The sequence below is a fragment of the Somniosus microcephalus genome, chromosome 16 (assembly GCF_052327205.1).
Source record: "Somniosus microcephalus isolate GS21.2 chromosome 16, FLI_Smic_1.0, whole genome shotgun sequence".
Classification (NCBI taxonomy): Eukaryota; Metazoa; Chordata; class Chondrichthyes; order Squaliformes; family Somniosidae; genus Somniosus; species Somniosus microcephalus.
Window position 1 is genome coordinate 45,899,438 of NC_141002.1, and position 20,998 is coordinate 45,920,435.

Sequence of the window (20,998 nt, forward strand, 5' to 3'; positions counted from 1 at the left end):
TATGTTGACATGTAACTCTCCCCCAATAAATGTGGACTCCTCCAAATGATCCAATATTCACATTCTGTGAAACCTTCCCCACTGCCTGGAAATACAATTAATGCTCCACAAGCATCAATGGGCGGAGAGGGGGATGGAATTGGTGGCAAAGGAACGGAGTGCGTGTGTGTGGGGGGGGGGCGCGGAGGCAGACAGTGGCTTTGGTCTTCCCAATGATTAACTGAAGGAAATTGTGGCTTATCCATGGCTTTATGTCAGACAATCAAGCTGACAACACAGAGGCAGTGGAGGGGTTGAGAAATATGGTGCAGAGGTAGAGCTGGGTCTCATCAGCGAACATATGGAACCTAATGCCATGTCTTCAGATGATGTGGCCGAGGGGCAACATGTGAATGAGGAATAGGAGAGACCCAAGGATAGATCCTGGGGAACTCCAGAGGTAATGATGTGGGGAAGCCATTGCTGAGATTTTGTGGCAACGATTGGATAGGTAAGACTGGAACCAAGGAAGAGCAGTCTCACAAAGCTGGACACTGAGGATAGGCATTGGAGGAGAATGGTGTGGTCCGCCATGTCAAAGGCTGCAGAGAGATCAAGAAGGATGAGGGGGGGGATAGTGCATCATTGTCAAAGTCACAGACAATGCCATTTGTGACTTTGGTTAGAGCTGTTTCAGTGCTGGGGCTGGAGCAGGGGCAGAAAAATGATTGGAGGTTCAAACATGAAGTTGCGAGAAAAATGGGTACAGATTTGAGAGATGACATGTTCAAGGATTTCGGAGAGGAAAGGGAGATTGGAAATGGGGCGATAGTTTGGAAAAACAGAAGGATCAAGGGTTTTTTTTTAAGGAGGGGGTGACAATGGCAGTTTTGAAAGGATGGGGGACCATTTACGTTGTCAGCTAGCATGGGGGCCAAGAAAGAAAGTTGGGTGGTCAACAGTTTAGTGGGAATGGGGTCGGGAGAGCAGGAGGTGGGCTTCATGGACAAGTTGGGTTCAGAGAGAGCATATGGGGAGGTAGGAGAAAAACTAGAGAAGAGCACAGGTTCAGTGCTAAGGCAGGGAAGAAGTTTGGCTTGGTGGGCAAAGGCAAAAGGATGCAGCAGAGGCAGCTAAACAGATGGTCCCAATCTTACGAAGTCAATGATCTCCTCACGCTTAATTGTTGGGAGGTGAGGGTGGAGGGGGTAAGGGAGGGGGGATTAAGGAGACAGTTGGTCATGGAGAAAAGAAGCCAGGGGTTATCTTTGCATTCCAGGATGAATTTGGAATATTGAGCAGTTTTGGTTGAGAAGAGCAAGGCCCAATAGTGCTTGATGTGGTACAGCCAGATCTGGCGAAGAATAGCTGAACAGAAGTTTGCTCTGATCTGTTGATGGTGGGACTGCTTAGCTCTTTCTATAGCCTGCTGCATTTGTTATTTAGTATGCAGATAGCCTTGTATAGTCGCTTCACTAGGTTCATACCTCACTCTGAGGTCTGCCTGGTGCTGCTCTTGGCATGCCCGTAGTGTACTAGGGTTGGTCTCCTGGCTTGATGGTAATGATGGGCCATGAGCTTACAAATTGTGGTCGAATACAATTCTGTTGCTGATGGCCCACAGTGCCTTATGGATGCCCAATTTTGGGTTCTTAAATCTATCCTGAAGTCTCCCACTTAGCATAGTATACGATGAAGGATGGCCTCATGGTGTTGACGAGACTTTTGTCTTCACAAGCACTGTGCAGTAGTCATCTGCTAATGCTATCATGGTCAGATGTGTCTGTAACATATAGGTTGTTGAAGATGAGGTGAAGTAAGTTACTTCCTTGTGTTGGTTCCCTCACGATGACACAGGCCAAATTTAGCAACCATGGCCCCGATGGGTGGGATCAGTCTGTGGCATGAGTGAGCTCCTTGAGATTTTAACACCCGGGCCTTATTTTATTATCCAAGTTCCGATTACTGCCCAAACCCAGCAGAAATCATTGCCTGACCAGCAGGTGGGAGCAGGAATTCAGGCACCCCCAGGGACCTGCAGGAATGATTCCCAGCCATTAGGTAAGTGGATCGGGGGAGGGGGCCCTGATACGTTCTGGGCAAGGGAAGCCCAAAGTTTCCTTGTGGGGCCTGGAAGAGAACCCTGCCCCTTCAGGCCCATAAGGGAACCTTAACATATTTAAAACTTGCCTTGCTATTCCATCAACCCAACTCCTGGCAGGTTTAGTCTGGCGGGGAAGCAACCACTGCTCCCCTGCTAAGGCCTCAGGTTAAAATAGCAGATCATGCCCCATGACATCATCAGAGCCCAATCTGCATATTTAAAGAGCACCCCACTGACTTGAGCATGTGTCCTTGCAGTCTACAATATAAAATTGCAGTCGGTCTGTTCGGGTCGGGAAAGGAATGGTTAAGTCTCCCACTCCATTTTAAATGCTTGGTTACTGCCTGGTGGGGGAATTAAATTGATGCCTATGTAATTTACGATGGCGGCACTATTGGTGGGACACACTGAATTCCCCCAACCACAATACATTCTGTGCCTCTGCTTTCCTCAGAGCTTCCTCCAAGTGATGTTCAACATAGAGGAGCACTCATTCATCAGTTGAGGGAGGACGGTATGTGGTGATCAGCAGGAGCTTTCCTTGGTCTTGTTTTCATGAGGTTTCATGGATGAGATTTCATGGGGTGCAAGGGCAATGTTGAGAACTATCGACTCGAGTGTCTATCACTCTGCTCTCATCTTGGTGGGTCTATTCTGCCTATGAGACAGTCATACACAATCATATCCTGAATATGCTCTATCAAGCTGTTGCTTAACTAGTCTATGGACAGGTCTCCAAAGCTGAGCACCAACCCCCAGCTGTTAACGAGGAGGACATTGCAGGATTGATTGGATGAGACTGCCGTTGTCTTATGCAGATACGACATTTGGGTCAGTGCCAATAATGCTGTTCGATTTTCTTATTATTAAACTTGCTAGTCCATATCAGAGGGCATTAAAAGGCAAGCACGTAGTGTAGGAGTAGTCACATGTAGGGTAGGTTGGGTTTTTATGACAATCTGGAAGATTTCATGGTTATTTTGCAGCTACTAGGCCACAACTTACCAGAATGATTGAATTTGATTTCACAACTCAACCTCTGGGTTGCTAGTCCAGTGCCATAACCATTAGGTTACTCTGATTGAGTTTTGAGTATAAGTGTCAGTTTGTACATTAATTTGCTGTGCGTAAAATAAAGCAGTTTAATGAATCAAATCTGGCCTTATCTCACTAAAGTGTTTTAGTCTTCCTACTGAAAGATTGAAGAAGGACATTCGAGGACACATATCAAAGATATCCAATTCAGATCATAAAGGACTATTATTTTTATGCTCCAGGTTGTGCCATTGTATGATCAGATATTGGACAGTACACACTCTGGAACAAAAGACGCAGGGAACACATATGGGAGGGACCAGCGCTACTGAATACAAGAGAATATTTAAGGTGGATCTGAAACTTGCAAAAGAGGCTATGAAGACTAGTAGCTACCATAATTTATAAACACAAACAATAAAGGAAGAAAGGATAAGGCCGATCAAAGATGAAAAAATAAATCTTCATACGGATGACCAAGGAATGGCAGAGATACTAAATGAGTACAATGCATTGGTTTTCAAAAACAAGTATGGTACTGGGAATGAAAGGGTACAAGTAGCACTGAAAAAAATTGGTGGAACTCAAAGTAGATAAGGCACTGGGCCCTGACCCTCACAGTAAAATTTTAAAAGGAATAGGAGATTTACGCATTTAGATACACAAATGATTAAAAGAGAGGACAAGCTCATAAAGCGGTTAAACAAAGTATATGGGATCCCAGGTTTTATAAATAGGGGTGTAAAGTATAAAAGCTATTAGTTAGACCTCAGTTAGAATATTGCGTCCAATTTTAGGTGCCCTATTTTACAAAAAACGTCAAGGCCATGATGTGCCAGTATTGAAGCCCAACTTGCTGATCTGGTCACATATGCTGAATGGATGACTCCAGCCACAAAAAACAACTACTTTATTCGGAACTGAGCTCCGGCCAAAGAAATGTTGGCAGCCAGAGATATAAAGATAGTTTGAAATCCAACCTGAAGAAATGCAGTATTGACATCAGGCAGGGAGTTAACGGTTTTGAACAAGCAGAATTGTCAAAACAAAAATGTAGACAGAGGAAAGAGTGTCAATCTGCTGTGGTTACACCATCAACCCGGTTGTCTTTGTAGTAAAATATGTCTCTAGGATTGGTTTACAATGCTCATCAAATCTTGAAACTCAAATGTTTTTTTATGCTGAGGAACAATCTTGCTCGATATCGCGAGGGATTGCTAGGAGGGGGGGAAAAAAAGGTGTTACTCAACCACTTCCACTGCAATATGAAATTTCACAAAATTTTAAGTTTCAGTTTGACTCCATGGCTAATAATGCTGCATTATCAGATATTGTGCGCATAAAGTCACTCTGGTTTGTGGGGAGTTTGTTTGTTTTTGGTTACCAATCGCTCGGGGGGGGGGGGGGGGGGTGGTGGGAGGAGGCAAAGAGGAGTGGGCGCTGGGGGTACCGAGTCATGTTTGCTTAGATATACAAGGACCAAAAACACTGCAGGGCCGACCGATGACCTGGCATAAGTATTGGGGCTGAAAAGTTTGTCTCCTCTTTGGGGGTCCAAGCCCCAAGTTGGGGCTGGACCCTCGGGTGGGCCACACTTCTGTCAGTCACCAAATCAGTATACCCACTCTTACTTGGCTCAATGCCCCAGCAATTTCATGCCATACTAAGGATGAGTGAGTCCCCACCCCCTACCTATGTTTGTTTGGGACAGCCAGAGGCTCCACCCTTACAAGGCCATTCGGAAACTTACATTTTAAGGCCAGGACTTGCCTTATCCAGGCTCTCGCCTAATTTGAGGCCTTCTGCCACACTCCTGCCAGACTTACGGCAAGAGTGCACCAGAAGGGCTGAGGATTTTCCGCCACATTCTCTGTGGCTTGTTCTGTTCATGTCTGCTGGGGGAGGAATGAATAGACATAGCCTGCCTTTATGTCTCAAAATATTTTTTTGTACACAATTATTTTCTAGTGACTTATTTATGGCAAATATGGCAACTATTTTGGGCATAGCAAGATCCCAAAATGAATGATCAGTTAAGCTATTTTTGTTGGAGTTATGCTGTATTTAGACTATTCATCATATTAATATGCAGTCTAAGAGGTGCCAGATTGCTGGAATAACCTTGAAAAAACCTGTGTGAACTGAATTTTTTTGGGGCTAGTCCCTTGCAAGGTTGGCGCCAAACTACTAAGCGAAAAGGATTGGCTTACATCATATTTGGTACTTAAAAAACCTATCTGTCCTCAGCATTGACTAGTGCCAGCATGTGCCTGGTGGAGAGCATTCTATGATAATCAATTGGGAGTAGGCAAATTAGTGAGATCAACAATGCCCCGATTTGGAAAGACATCCCCTTCCATTTCTCTATTTTGTTCTCAGTCGCAGGGGACACACAGAACAGTTGTTCTTTACAGGAAAGTCTGGAAAGCATGAGAAAAATGTGATAGGCAATGATGTCAAGCTTTGGTAATATGCATTTTTTTTTTACATCAATCATGCCCATCATAGACTGTGAATGAAAGACTTTGGCTTAGGTTAGAGTCAACGTAATGCCCAACTGTGAAGTTAATAGTTTGTACAGATACAAGCATGGATCCATGGCAGTAGACATATTTGACGACAACATACTCCCTCCCTGTGCTCAGTGCTAAATTACAATTTTGTGCTCAGTTCATTTTTCTTGCTTTATGGCCACCTAGAAAGCATGTGATTAGTCAATCATTGTTGCCAGATGGCCTGAACACAGCCTTGCTTGTCACAGAGCCTGTAGACAAGCCAACAGTGTTTTTTCCATACTCTATTTATGTACATATGCTATTAGGGACAACACTACATTAGTTGGTGTTCATTCTAAAGATTAATTGGCTGGTGGGGATCAATGCTGGTGCCGAGGGTCCTAGGACAATCCTGAAAAAGAAAACGCAGACGTGCACGTTTTGAAACAGAATATACCTGTGAAATCAATAAAGACTAGCTAATCAATCTACTTTTCTGGTTAGACTAAGGCTTATTCCAATACAATGAAAGGTGTAACCTGAGAAGTGGAGAATACAATAACTTTACCTGGAGAAAATGAATTGGTGTAATAGTACAAGTCCTGAGGCTTTATATATCACAGGAGTAGGAAACCATGTGCAGGTCCACCTATTTACAATGACAGGACAGCATTTTGGTGTGTCTGTTTAGCGTATGGTTTCCTCCCAGAATCAATCAAGTTAGGCTTTACTCGAACAGTGCACAGGTTGCCTATATGAAGACCCTATACAGGATTTACTTCTGTGCAATCTGGGGATTGGGATTGGGGGGGGGGGGGGGGGGGAGAGAAAACAAACAGATAGTGCTAAAATTTCTCATCAGGCAAGTAAAAATGAGTTTTGCTTTACCAATGTATATATGTGTACATAGTTGGCAAGTTGTTGATAGTTCACAATGACAGACAGGTATTGCATTTTTATTTGCTGAATCAATGAAAAAATACAGTATTAATTTCCCATGAATTAAAAGTGGTCTTCAGATAAAATTGATTCTTCAGGAATCTCAATTCCTTTTTAAATTATCTTAATCTTAAAACAGAGCTTAAAATAAGCCTGATCAGCAGTAAAAGTTATCCAGTGTGAAAGGTAGTCCTTTAAGCAGTTCCAAGCAAAGCCAACACCATTTCAAAAATAAAACTCTTAAAAAATAAAAACAAAATAATTCCTTTATCAGTGTGTACCATCTGATTATCTTCACTAAAATATATCTACTTTTACATCTTGTATCCAAACTTTCAGGTTTTCTTCTCTGCTGCAATGTTTGCCTGGCCTGTGAGATAGGCTTCATAAATGATATTCACAAAGTTGGGATCATTCTGAAATTCAAAATAACAAAAATGCAAGTGTTAGAGAACATTCAAAATTGAACGTTTAAAGAAAAGGTACAAAATAAATTGCTGTAAATTAATTTTAATAGGGCCACCACACAGTACACAATCAGGAAACACCGTCTTACCAAATAAACAGAAGTACTGATCCCAATCGGTTAACACATCTCATGAATGTCCAAGAAATTAAGTAATTGCCTCATCTTTAACAGAAGGTTTCCATTAGATGAACATGGAAAAATTGTTGTATTTACTGGAACTGTTAGGAGGTTTGTCAAACCTACTCCTACAATTATATGGGTTATGAAACACAATCAGTATTCATCCCTAAGGCTCACACAGTATTTTTAACTTCTTACCATTGAATTTACTTTAAAACTATATGTCTGAGAATCAAACAATGGATCAATTATTACGGAACAAGAACTGTTGAGCCAAAGCAACAACCTCAGCTGAATTGCGTACTCTAAATGAACGATTTTATATTTGAACTTAGATTGGAGCTCGAGTCATCTAAAAAACTATTCCCATTAACAGGACCAGTCTAGGTTCAAATGGAGATGGTAGAACGGCTTTTGAATTTAAAAGGCTATTTGCTTTACACATTATTAAACTTTTATCCAACGATAGAGGAGAAAGAATTGCTATAGTCTCTGTGTGTAGTGACATAGTGAATGTATTCTTTCTGAATTAATTTACAAGATTAATGCATGCAGTGGCCAGAGCAATTCTTCCTCCAGAAGGTCCTAAATTAACTTATAAAGCTTATACCTGCAAAAGGTACAAAAGGGTTTCCTGTAACTGAGTCTTGGTAAGCACATTTGGTGTTTTACTAGTCAGCTCTGCCATCTGTGCAAGTGGACGTAGACAACTGTGCAGCTGTTTAGGAGCTGGAGTGGTATCTGTCTGTGGTAAAGGTATGGCACCTGCTTCTACCATCATTGATTTTCCCACTGCAGACTGGGCGAACACCATGGGCGACATCAATAGGGATGGCACCACTGTAGCTGGAATGCGCTGTGGGGAAATTACCTAGTCAGGAAAGAAAACAAACAGCTAAAAGATACACTAAAGTAAAATTGTAAATAAAAACTATAAATAGATCACTACTACTTAAATTAGGAGTTTCTAATAATATGCCAGTTTATTTTGTACTGTCTGAAAAGTAACTTCTATTTAGTTCTTCCCTGTTTTTAAAGTTTTCCTTCTTTCTGGTTTCATTTTCCTTTTGATGCCCACTAATCGTCCCAGGTCCTATTTGGATAAAACAATAAAATGTGCCAGTTTCAGGAATTAGGAGACGAGGTTAAAAGTGCAAGACCACAAGGGTGATAATCTAAGGATTACTCCCAGTGCCATGTGCTATTCAGTATAGAAATAGTAAGATAAAGGAGGTGAATGCTTGGCTGGAGAGTGTATAAGAGGAAAAGGTTCCAAATTCTTGGACATTAGGACATTACAGTCCTACTCACTGTTGGCCAAATTCTCTATTTTTTCTCTGTCATCAGCAAATTTGTGCTCCCGATACCCACGTTCAGATCTATATATACCAGCGGCAATAATGGGACCATCACTGTCCCGAGGTACACCAGCTCAAAACTTTCTCCAATCTGACCAACACCCATTTACCGTAACTCTGTTGCCTGTCAACCAACTTTCTATCCATGGTGCCACTTTTACCATATCACTGAATTTTCTTTAAACAAGCCACTTGTGAGAGACCTTACTGAACACCTTCTAAAAATGTATTCTAAGGAGTAAAAATTTGGGACCATGTTTGGGCCCAACATTGGCACTCTGCAGGCAGTCATGTGGGCCTAATTACATGGGCACAATTAGGAGGCAAAGTTGGTCAGGGGTCCTCATTATCATTATTAAATCAGCGAACTACCAGCACTACTAGCAGTAATGATCGGCAGCTCACCTAACTGGGGTGGGAGGAGGAATATCAGGGGTCCCTGACACTAATTAAAAGCAGCCTGCACCTCTTAAAAAGAACATGCACTTTGGCTGCAGGCAACTTCTGAACATGGAAGACCAAGGAGAAGGTTCAAGGGCTCTATGCTTCTTGGATGCAGCATTGGGTGTCTTGGTGGAGGTTGGCAGGTGAAGGGACATCCTCTACCCACCAGGTGGCAGAAAGGTATCCCAACAAACTTCTTGGCAGCAGTGGGCACGTGGTAAAGCACGTCGGCGCCAGGAGCATCGCCTCTAGGACATGACTGCAATGCAGGAAAAGGTTTAATGATCTGACCAGGGTCGTTAAGGTAAGACATCTAACTCCTCTCTCATCATTCTCTGCATAACCCTGAACTACCTGAAGCCCCCAGCACTTCCCTCCAATAACTGCAGCATACTTCACTCCACCCTTTCTGTTCCTAATGCGACACTCTGCACCTCCTACTCTCCTCACTATTACTGCCTTCACCTCCTTACACATGTCATGCTTCACACACTAGCACCACTATTCTACCTTGACATGCACATCCTCAAAGAAGCCCCCTAGGTTATCACAACACTCTCCCTTCTTTCTTGCAGGTCAATAGTAGAGGAGGCGTGGACAGGAGATAGGGGGGTGTCCATTCAGCACTCTGCCATCAAGGAGGACGTCATGGATATTATGGGAATAGGTCATGTCAGGAATGTGGCAAGTGGCCAAAGCAGCCCAAAAATGGCTCCAAAAATCCCCAGCAGCCAAAAACAACTATCCAGAGATGTACCTTTATAGAGGTGGTGGGATCCTTTAAATATCACTGCCTCAGACTGTTTCCCCGAGTGTTTGCACCATGTTTGTCTGGGCGGGTTTAAGAATGAGAAAATCAAAAGTTCCCAGGGACCACTTTCCCAAAAGGATCCTAATACAAATGCAAGACCCCATTTGAATATTTTAATGTAGCCAGCATTCATTTCAGGTGCCCGCCAGGGATGCCTAAGGAGCACCTTAACCAATATGGTGGTGGACACATTTCGTGTGCGTGAAAACTGGGCAAAATGCAAATGAATTTCTACTCCTATGAGTTTTCCCACAACTCATTAGGCTAACTGGTCTATAGTTACCCAGTTTCTCCTTTTTTCCTTTCTTGAACAAAGGTTTTACACTGGCTACTTTCCAGTCTAATAGCACAATTTACATGCTTAAGCATATTGAAAAATTGTGGTCAGAGCCTCTGCTATTTCCTCTGACTTCTTTCAAATAGCCATGGGTGCGTGTCTCAGGGGCTGGTGGTTTCGCCACTCTGAGTTCTGCTATTTTTTTCAGAACAAATTCCTTTTCTACAGTTATCTCTAACAATTGTTCCATATTCTCTCTCTATACACTTACTTTTTCACTTCCACTATCATTTTTAAAAACTGATGCAAAATATATAATTTTTCCATCATACCTTAATTCTCCTGCCCATGTATTTAATTTTTTTTTTTTAATCTCTTACTAGTCTAAAAGCTGTGAGATGTACCATTTAGTCCAAGGTATCTAGTATAAAGCAGTATGGGCTAGGGGTGCGGCGATTTAACTGCTCTAGAGATGATCCTGGGCTTTGGCAAAATTGGGGTGGATGTCCTACAGTTTGGCAACACTGTGGTAGTACTGTTGAAGTTTGGCGGCATGAGGGTGGGGAATCCTTTGATCTGGCATCACGGAGGAGAGGAAACCTGAACTAGGGGTGGGATGTGGGTTTTGGCTTACTGGTGAACTCCTGTAATCACAGGACCAAGATGCCAACTGAGATCAATTAACTCATCATATGGATTGAACTTGGAACCTTCCTCATCTGCATGACTCAGTATCTCAATCATCTGAGCCTTTAGGAATGCTTAGATTTATTTTACTACCAAATAAAAAAGTGTAAAAGAATCTTCATCACAACACAATATTGAAAATGATAAAAACAACACCTTGTAGCAACCCTTCATTTTAAGGTTTCAACTGTAATTCAATGCGAATGCACTACTGAAAGTGCACCATTTTGTTCAAAAGCAAGAATGGCTGATTTAGGCTTACAGTGAAGGGATACGCCCAGTTTAGTTGATTCAGATTTGCCCAATGATCAACATGCCAAGATGTGTAGTTATTTCTCTAGATCTTTATGATCACTTGCTGTAGTATGCAAAACTCAAGAGTCTTGCAGTAGTACAGCAAATATAAAAAGCATAGACAGCATACATACTGCATACCAACTATATGAATAACAAAATATACAATATTTACAAATTACAATAGGTCACAACATAAAGTATTTTCTACTTTTATTTCAGTTTCCCGCATTCACAGGGGCATACCCACAAGCCTCAAAAGCTTTAGGACTTGTTAAGTGTTGTTAGATCTACCTTACATTCCCTTAGATAGAGACCTGGATTGGCTTTGCATTTTCACCACCATAACCTGCAGGATACCTCCTACTGCAATCTCAGGCCTAAGCTGGATGCTTTTGTTTCTCTTAGGTTGGACTTAATGTCAGAATTTGCCAGTTGGCAGCCTGCTTGCCCCATTTACAACCAATGAATCATCAGTTTTGAATTTCCCATGCTCAGGTAGCTGCAGTACTTGATGGGTTTGCTCCAGGAGCACAGGAAATTTGAATTGATGATCTATCTGGCTGCAAAAGACAACGGGGCTGCTGGGTGGCACAGCAGATGTGGTCAGATCAGTCACTCAAAATGGGACATGGAGAGGTAGAGCATTGGGAATGGTGTAAGAGACTCAGGCAATGCTCCTCCAATATTTAATTGAAGTAAATACTTCAGTAAAAGCTCAGTATGCCTGTGGGGGCATTTCTAAAATGGTGGTTATGCTCCTAATTTTATTGTTGTTAATGTAAAACATCCACTCGTATCTCCAGGATGCGTAGTCTGGTGTGCGTTGCAATGCAACTCAATGAGGATTCAAAATGGTATCAAGCCACAAGAGGGGTTAATGAAATGTGAAATGAACCAAGAAATGTTTTACACCTTTGAAATGAACTTCACTTTAATGGGTGCATATCATTTAGTTGTAGGTCATTTTCTTTGTGCTGACAATGGGTGTAGAGTATAGACTCATGCAATTAAATCACATGACTTGAACCAAAGTGTATGGCATGATTTGAACTTTAGTGATCAAAGTTTCATGTCATTACATGTTACAACAACTTGTATTTATATAGTGCCTTTAGCGTAGTAAAACTGCCCAAGGCGCCACACAGGAGTATTAAGACAAAAATGTTACTGGGAAATAGTAAAGCCCGAGTACATAGCATAGTGGAAACTGAATCAGTACTTTGCAGATTCACAAATCTCTTCAATTTGAAACAGGCAGTATATTTTGTAGTCATCTGGAAACTATCGATTTTAAACCGTTTTTGCACCATATGTAGACTGCCAACCAAGTTTTAAAACATACGTAAATTATTTTCATTTATATATTGGTGTAAGTCACCTTTGTGACAAGCCCATGCAATAAAAAGTACTACATGCTTTTCATTTTTGGTGAAGATAAATGTGTGACACTGAAGACATATTTGGCCTGAAGCTACAGGACCAGGACTGGTAAGCGAGATGTTTTTCCTGTAATTATTACTTATGTGAAGCGTGGTACAGGTGGCAACAGATTGAGGAGTCAATAAAGGGTTTGAATCTTGCAAGAGTTTTCTGCTAGAGAGAACACAAGCTAACATTATTCAGGGAGGTCAAGCCAGAAGTAGTTTAACAAAAAGAAAAATGTCTGAACAGCAAGTATACATTTAATTTCTTAGATATTGCGTAGCATATTACAGAGAGATGAGTGGACAGTTTGAACATGTGGACAGCGAAAATGTAAACAATAGAGGAGAGACTAACATCTTCCGTTAACTTTCCTAGCTAGAATTTGGATTGCTTCAGAGTTTAGGTTGAGATGGGGTTGGTAAGTAAATGTTCTCTTAGTGGCTGAGTTCATAACATTACAAATGAACAGCCAGGGAACTCTCAGGATGTGTGTGGAATGTAAGTTGCGAGCCATCCTGGATTGACAAGATACTGAAGGGCTCTATGTCTGCATCAAGTGGCAAAGGGTGGAGGTTCCTGAGTGCATGATTGCTGAGCTTGATGACCAACTGTAACATCCCTGCGTAAGAGTTTCTGAATTACATGTTCTAGAAAATGGTCACTCACAGAGAGTGAGAGAGAGAGATACCGAGACACATTTACATTCTCTGACTGGCCATCAGACTATCGACACTATGCTTTAGTTTCAGTAGCTCCACTTAATCTACACTACAATGTTTGATACATTCTTTCCACTCAATTATGTTTACCTTGAAGCCTGGTAATGCATTTTTGGTGAGGTGTTTCAGCGCCACCTACAGGTACAGTACCATTAGACACTTGTGCCCACTCATTGTTTTTAACATATAATAGTTACCATTAAAATTTGTCCGCTTTTTTCTGAAAACCAAATGAGCAGTACAAAGCAGAGTCCATCCGCAGCTTCTCTAGTATTTGTTGGATTCTAAAGTAAGTTTGGGCAAAAGAGCAGTTATCAGGACTTTGTTTTATCCCTAGAGACTGTTCTAACTGCCTATGAAGGGCTAGCAAAAGCTCTTGATGAACTGTAAACCAGAATTTCTTGTCCTGTATTGGGTAAATTCACTTTTTCACAACTCTTACCTAATTTTGTAAATAAATTGGATTAGTTGTTTCTCTGGTCTGTGTAGAATATCCTCCATTTTTCAACGACAATGTAGGAGCTTAACATGAGACTATCTTTCGGATTTCGGATGAGACATTAAACCGAGGCCCCGTCTGCTCTCTCAGGTGGACGTAAAAGATTCCATGGCACTATTTCGAAGAAGAGCAGGGGAGTTATCCCCGATGCCCTGGCCAATACTTATCCCTCAACCAACATAACAAAAACAGATTATCTGGTCATTATCACATTGCTGTTTGTGGGAGCTTGCTGTGCGCAAATTGGTTGCCGCATTTCCCACATTACAACAGTGACTCCACTTCAAAAGTACTTCATTGACTGTAAAGCACTTTGAGACGTCCGGTGGTCGTGAAAGGCGCTATAGAAATGCAAGTCTTTCTTTCTTTCTGTGATTAACTGCCATCTTCTCAGAGCGACTAGGGATGCGAAATTAATGCAGCCTTACCAGCACTGCTCACCCCAAGAACAAGTTAAAAAAAACAGAAAAAAGGGGAATATGGCCACACAGATAGAGAGATGTTGAAGGGTGGAATGCAAAGGGCAGGGAGAAGAGAATGTTTTTCAGACTGGAAAGAAAAGGCATATGTAAATATACACAATAAAATAAATTATTTTCCCTTTTTTTTTCTCTCTCCCACATGGCAGCTGTCTTTCACTCTGCCAGCGCATTTCACACTTCATCTGGAGCCATTGTTTGTTTCTTTACTTGTCCTATTACCATCTCGTCTCACCTTGAATATCTCTTAATGTCTCTTCTTTCATCCCCTCCCCCATTTCCCAGCCCCCAAACTGCCTTTTAATCTGTTTCATTTCCTGCCTTTTTTTTCCCTCAGTTCTGATGAAGGGTTTCGACCTGAAATGTTGACTCTATTTCTCTCTCCACGGATGTTGCCTGGCCTGCTGAGTTTTTCCAGCGTTTTCTGTTGTTATTTAAAATAAATTATGTATCTATTTTGCAGTTGGAATATTGTGTGGTATATAAAATGCTTTTTGAAAAATCAATATAAATCACATCTACTGCATTCCCTTTATTGATCTTCTCCATTATATCTTCAAAGAATTCTATAAGGATGAAGAACTTGCCTTTTTAGGAATCCTCCCCATTGGCTCTGAATACCTTACATTTCACAAAGTGCTTTGTAATTTCATCTTATATTACACATCCCAATACTTTAGCAATAATTGAAGTAAAAATAACTGGTCTATAATTTCCTGGATTATCCCCATCTCCTTTTTGGAGAGCAACACTACTTTTGCCACCCTCAAATCCTCTGGCACAATTTTCTTTTCCATAGAATTTTGGAAAATTAAAGTCAGATCTTCTGCTATTTCTTCCCACAGGATCCTCAGGTGTAAGCCAAAGTGATTTATCGACCTTAAGTTGCAATTCTCTTTGAATAATAACCTCCAATAACTGTTTTGCACCTACTTCTGCAATGCCAATGTCCTCTTCTTCTGTGAAAACAGTGGCAAAGTATTGATTTAATATCTCTGCCATTTCCCAATTCTCAACTATAATCTTGCCATCATCTCTTACCAGCACAATTACACCCAACCTGATTATCTTACTACCTGTATGCCTTTTTTTGCTCATTTTCGGCTAACATACCATCTTAGCCTATTAATCTCCCTTTTTATAGCTTTCTTATACATTCTTTATATTTGTCACAGCTATAATTTTTATTACCCACCTAGCTAACTAAGTGCTAAATGCTTTTTTTTATGTTTCAAATTTGATCTAATCTGCCTATTCAACCATGGGACCCCAACCTTCGATACACTCCTTTTCCCCTTACTGGTACTTACTTGCTGGCTGGCTTCAGGACAGAAAGCAGAGAGTAGGAGTAAAGGGTAGCTATTCACAGTGGCAGAAGGTGAGTAGTGGTGTTCCACAAGGATCAGTGCTGGGACCACTGCTGTTCACAATTTACATTAACAATTTAGACTTTGGAATCAAAAACACAATTTCTAAATTTGCGGATGACACCAAGTTGTGGGGGGGAGGGAGATAGTCAATACTGAGGAGGACTGCAACAAATTACAGGAAGACATTAATAAACTTGCAGAATGGGCATATAATTGGCAAATGAAGGTCAACACAGATAAATGTGAGGTATTACATTTTGGTCGGAAGAATGGGGAGGTCACTTATCACTTGGGGGGTGCGAGCCTAGGAGGGATCTCGGGGCACAAATACACAAATCACTAAAAGTTGCGACACAGGTGAGCAAGGCCATAAAAAAAGCAAACCAAGCACTAGGGTTTATTTCTACAGGTATAGAATTGAAAAGTAGGGAAGCCATGCTAAACCTGTATCGAACCTTGGTTAGACCACACAGTGTACTGCGTGCAGTTCTGTTCGTCATATTATAAAAAGGATATAGAGGCACTGGAGAGGGTGCAGAGAAGATTTACAAGGATGATACCAGAAATGCGTGGGTATACATCGCAGGAAAGGATGAACAGGCTGGGTCTCTTTTCTCTTGAAAAAAGGCTGCGGGGTGACCTAATAAGGTTTTGATAGAGAGAGAATGTTTCCACTTGTGGGGAAGAGCATAACTAGAGGCCATCAATACAAGATAGTCACCAAGAAATCCAATAGGGAATTCAGAAGAAACTTCTTTACCCAAAGAGTGGCGAGAATGTGGAACTCGCTACCACAGAGAGTGGTATAGTATAGATGCATTTAAGGGGAGGCTACATAAGCATATGGGGGAAAAGGGAATAGAGGGTTATGCTGATAGATTTAGATGAGGAAAGACGGGAGCAGGCTCGTGTGGAGCATAAACGCTGGCATGGGCTGGATGGGCCGAATGGCCGGTTTCTGTGCTGTATGTCCTATGTACCCTTTCCATCTCCTTTTAACTATTGTTGAGCTAAGGTGCTATTTGCCAATTTTCTTTTCATTTAATCTTGACAAGTTCCTTTTTTATTTTGCTATAACTTGTTTTTTTCCAGTCAAGTTCCTTGCTCTTAACTTTACATTTTTCATATATATTCTTACATTGAACCTAATTATATTGTGGTCACTGTTCCAAAATGTTCCCCTACTTTGACATAAATCCTAAAGCATAAGGTTGCTCATTCATTTACTGGTGTAAAGCAGCATAGAAACAATGGCCCCGATATTTACCGAGCTGCGCGTTCGGAGTGGGGGAGAGGAATTATGGACAGGAAACCCTGAACTACGGATTCCTCGAGCGTCAACATCTTTAAATTTTTTTTCTCCAGGTTGGGTCAAGCGGGAAAGCCTGCAGCAGAAGGATGCAGCGGAGGACGAGGTAGGGAGAGATCGCCATGGGGGAGGGGGAGTGTCTGGAGAGGGCGAGATCGCGGGGGGTGGAGGGCAGGGGAGCGGACTGTGGGGTTTACAGGATAGTTTGTTGGGCCTGGAGGAAGCACTCCTGCTCTTCCTGGCCCACAAGCAGTGCTGTAAAGGGACTTATCTTACGGATCTGGCCCTTCTTGCCTCCTTTTATCTGCTGGGTATCTCAAGGCCTGGGAAACCCTGCTGTCACAAGTTAAAAGTAAAAGGTTGTTAAAATGGAGGCACGTAGCCTCTTTAAAAGCAACCCAATCCGGAGAGCAGATTGGTCGCCATCCCCCCAACCCATTAAAACCGTAAGTGGGCAGGTTAGAGTCTGGTTTGAAATTTTTACTTCTTACCCGACACAAAAATTACCCCCAATGTTCAGGTGGCTTAAAGCAGGCTCGAGTGAAGCATAAACGCCGGCATGGACTGGTTGGGCCGAATGGCCGGTTTCTGTGCCGTATATCCTATGTTGATCGAGGGATAAATATTGGCCAGGACACCGAGGATTACTCCCCTGCTCTTCTTCCTAACCGTGCCATGGTATCTTTTATATCCACCTGAAAGAGCAGATGGGGGTCTCGGTTTATGTCTCATCCAAAAGTCGGCAACTCCGACAGTGCAGCACTCCCTCAGTACTGCACTGGAGTGTCAGCCTAGATTTTTGTGCTCAAGTCTCTGGAGTGGGACTTGAACCCACAACCTTCTGACTCAACCACTGGCTGACACACCGAGCACAATCTTTAAATCCCTTCCATTTATGTTTTCTTACCTGAAAAAGTAGGTTCTGTTTTTCAGAAATGACACTTCTGTCTGTGCGGGAATCTAAAGGTTTCATTGAGGAATTAGGTTGGTTGACTACAGGATGTGGTTGAGCTGAAAACTTAGCTGCAAGAGTCATTTTCCCAGCATGATGCTGTTGTTCCTGCTGGACCATCTGGAGCTTCTGAAGTAATTCATGAGGGGATATGATACCAGAGACCTGTATTTGGCTACTACAACTATTTGAGGCAGCAGTTCTCTTGACCTGGTCTAATGTTGGAACATGGTGCATTTCAGGTTGCACTTGTAGGCTGGAACTAAGATAGGCAGGATGAGACTGAGGAATAGGCTGTATCTGGGAACCATTGCGAGACCCACTGAAGAAAAGTTCTGACTGTACCACAGAAGGACACGATGCAGAAATTGGTGCCTGGGTAGCATGTAGCTTCTGAAGTAAATTGTGAGTACCCTTAGAGAATAAAGGACTGGATTCATTCAAGGAGTTTTGCAGTGAGGAGACATTTCCTATTGAAGACTGTGAATGGATCAGTCCTGTTAATGATTCTTCCACACTTTTTTCATTTTGGTTTTCACAGAGACGATTTTCTGGTAACTCGGACACGGGCTGAAGATCAGCTCCACGACTCATTAGTTTCTGAATAGCAGGACAAAACTGTTTTTTGACAGGTTGGGAAGTTTCGTGCTTTGGCAGTCTCCTGGGCTCCTCATAGGACAGAGAACGTACCACAGCTGGTCGACTGGAAACTTTGTTCTTGGGTTCCTGTGTCTCATTTGGCACATCAGTTGAAGCAGATTTTTTTTGTGTACCAAACAAGGCCGCCAAATTCAAATGCTTTGCTCCCAATTCTGTGCTCTTTATAAAAATAAAAAATAAAAAATTACTTTTGTGACTAAGAGCATCAACTTCATAAAATTTCATGGAAAATAAATATCATGTTGACAAAAAAAATTGCTATTGGTGCTATTTGCATAGAAGTAATTAGTATTTGGGCAAAAGCGAAACTAAGTCGAAGTAAATGGTGAAATGCTTCAATGTAAGAGAGCTAAACTCTCTACAGCCTCAGAAACAATGTGAAAATACAGTAACCAGGTGAATCAAAAGGGAGTAGAAACAAAAAAGGGATAAATAACCTGAATATTTTCAATAAGTGCAGCATAGGCAGTTTTGATGGGGGAGCACCTCAGAGAAGCTATTGTTAAAGAGCAGCAGTCATGTAGGGGAACACGTGTGAAATTGATGACAAAGGGAACCATCACATACAATCCAAAATAAAAAAGGATAGCCAAGGGAATTAAAAATTAAAACAGGGCACGTGAAACAAATAATTCAATTGGGGAGTACACAAGGTACTAAAAGTAAAGTGAAAGGGGCAAACTGGACGATTAAGATAAAAAAGGGAAGCGGCTGAAAGAAGTACGATTAGGATGGAGGCAGAGGTGGGTCTGCTGCAGAATGTTCCCTGGAATGATAGACATATATAATGGGTGAAGTGATGTGAAAAATGTCTGTTGATCAAACTTAAAGATAGACTTTACAAAGCACAGTACAGGAATTTAGATGGGCAACAAATGTGAGGTGCTTTTTGAAGGCGAGTGGATAGTATTAAGCTCAGTAAATAAATCACCACAAGTCTGTGCAAAGACCAAGCAAACATTAGACCTTCAGGGCAAATCATCAGGGATTGGAATTTGTGACCAGTACAACTAGGGGCAGGGTCGTCATGATATGGAAACAGGTGCTGAAAGAAGCCATGGAAATAGGGATACAGGACAGACTAAAGTTGGTAAAAGAAGCATGGAAAGCCTATGAAGCTCCAAGAGATCATTTTAATGAACACATACCAGGCACTGTCCAACACTGCAGAAGGAAACAAGGTCTCAGCAGAAAAGGCAACTGGAAAATGAGGGGACAGCTTTGGTTAAGACACAGTTTGCAGGTCATAGAAAGACTATAGGTACAGAGGATTCTTTGCTCCAGAATGTAGATAGCCATTCAAAGGTATTGCCTAAAAGATGATGAGCTGTTTACCTGCAGCTAGAGCATATTGAGAAAAAGTTAAAAGGGATACTGTAGGAGACAGAAAAGGATCCAGTGGTGGTAGTCCATCCATACCTTGGTTACCTCTAGACTTGACTATTCCAATGCTCTCTTGGCCAGCTTCCCATCTTCCACCTTCCATAAACTTAAGCTCATCCAAAACTCTGCTGTCTGTATCCTAACTCGCACCAAGTCCCGTTCACCCACCACCCATGTGCTCGCTGACCTACACTGGCTCCCACTTAAACAACGCCTTGATTTTAAAATTCTCATCCTTGTTTTCAAATCCCTCCATGGCCTCGCTCCTCCCTATCTCTGTAACCTCCTCCAGCCAAACAACCCTCCGAGATTTCTGCGCTCCTCCAATTCTGCCCTCTTGCACATCCCCAATTTTAATCATTTCACCATTGGCAGCCATACTTTAAGCTGCCAAGGGCCTAATCTTGGGAATTCCCTCCCTAAACTTCTCCACCTCTCTATCCTCCTTTAAGATGCTCCTTAAAACCTACTTCTTCTGTCCTAATATCTCATGTGGCTCGTTATCAAATTTTGTTTGATAACGTTCCTCTGAAGCGTCTTGGGATGTTTTACTATGTTAAAGGCACCATATAAATGCAAGTTTTTGTTGTTGTTGTTGAAGGGCCCTTAAAAGCAACATAGGCAAAGATTTCTCCAAAACTCAAACAGCAATGAGATAATGACCAGATAATCTGTTTTAGTGACATTGGTTCAGGGATAAATGTTGGCCAAGACACTGGGGAGAACTCCCCTGCTTTTCTTCGAAATAATGCCAGTGGGATCTTTTACATCCACCTCTGCTCTCTGGTATACTTACGCTGTTTGGGAAAGGAGGAGTACACCAAGAAAGCTGAGGATATAAATGAGCGGCTGATAATCTGGTTTGAAAATAACAATGCTGCCTTCATAAATAACTGGAAACATTTCCAGAATGAAAAGGATTGATATAAGAGAGATAGGCTGCACCTAAACCAAGTAGGAACAAACAGATTTGCGAGGAACATTGAGACAATGATTAGAAATCATTTAAATTAGAACCCAGAGGAGATGGATCACAAGGAAGATGGTACTCAATAACTGGATACTAATATAGAAAACCAGAGATACATACTTTATTAGAGACATAAATAGGCAAACTCTGGGGACAAGAGGAGGCAAATCTGCAATAAATTGTGCATACATTAATGTTAGAAGAATTAGAAATAAGA

At 41.8% G+C, this 20,998-nt stretch overlaps 1 protein-coding gene across 8 annotated transcripts in view; it reads right to left on the reverse strand.

The window, feature by feature from the left end:
* Positions 1-6,553: 6,553 nt before the first annotated feature.
* dcp1b (decapping mRNA 1B) overlaps positions 6,554-20,998 on the reverse strand; it is a 144,209-nt gene continuing 129,764 nt past the window's right edge. For 6 of the 8 annotated variants that reach the window (XM_086008914.1, XM_086008912.1, XM_086008915.1 and 3 more), the window contains 4 exons: positions 17,724-18,587; positions 13,357-13,443; positions 7,752-8,012; positions 6,554-6,968 (listed from right to left, as the gene is read on the reverse strand). In XM_086008914.1, coding sequence (XP_085865040.1) covers positions 6,888-6,968; positions 7,752-8,012; positions 13,357-13,443; positions 17,724-18,587 — 1,293 coding nt within the window. In that variant the 3' untranslated portion in view covers positions 6,554-6,887. Of the gene's footprint in view, positions 6,969-7,108; positions 7,267-7,751; positions 8,013-13,356; positions 13,444-17,723; positions 18,588-20,998 lie in introns of all 8 variants that reach the window. The other 2 variants (XR_015081366.1, XM_086008913.1) reach the window with 2 other exon arrangements.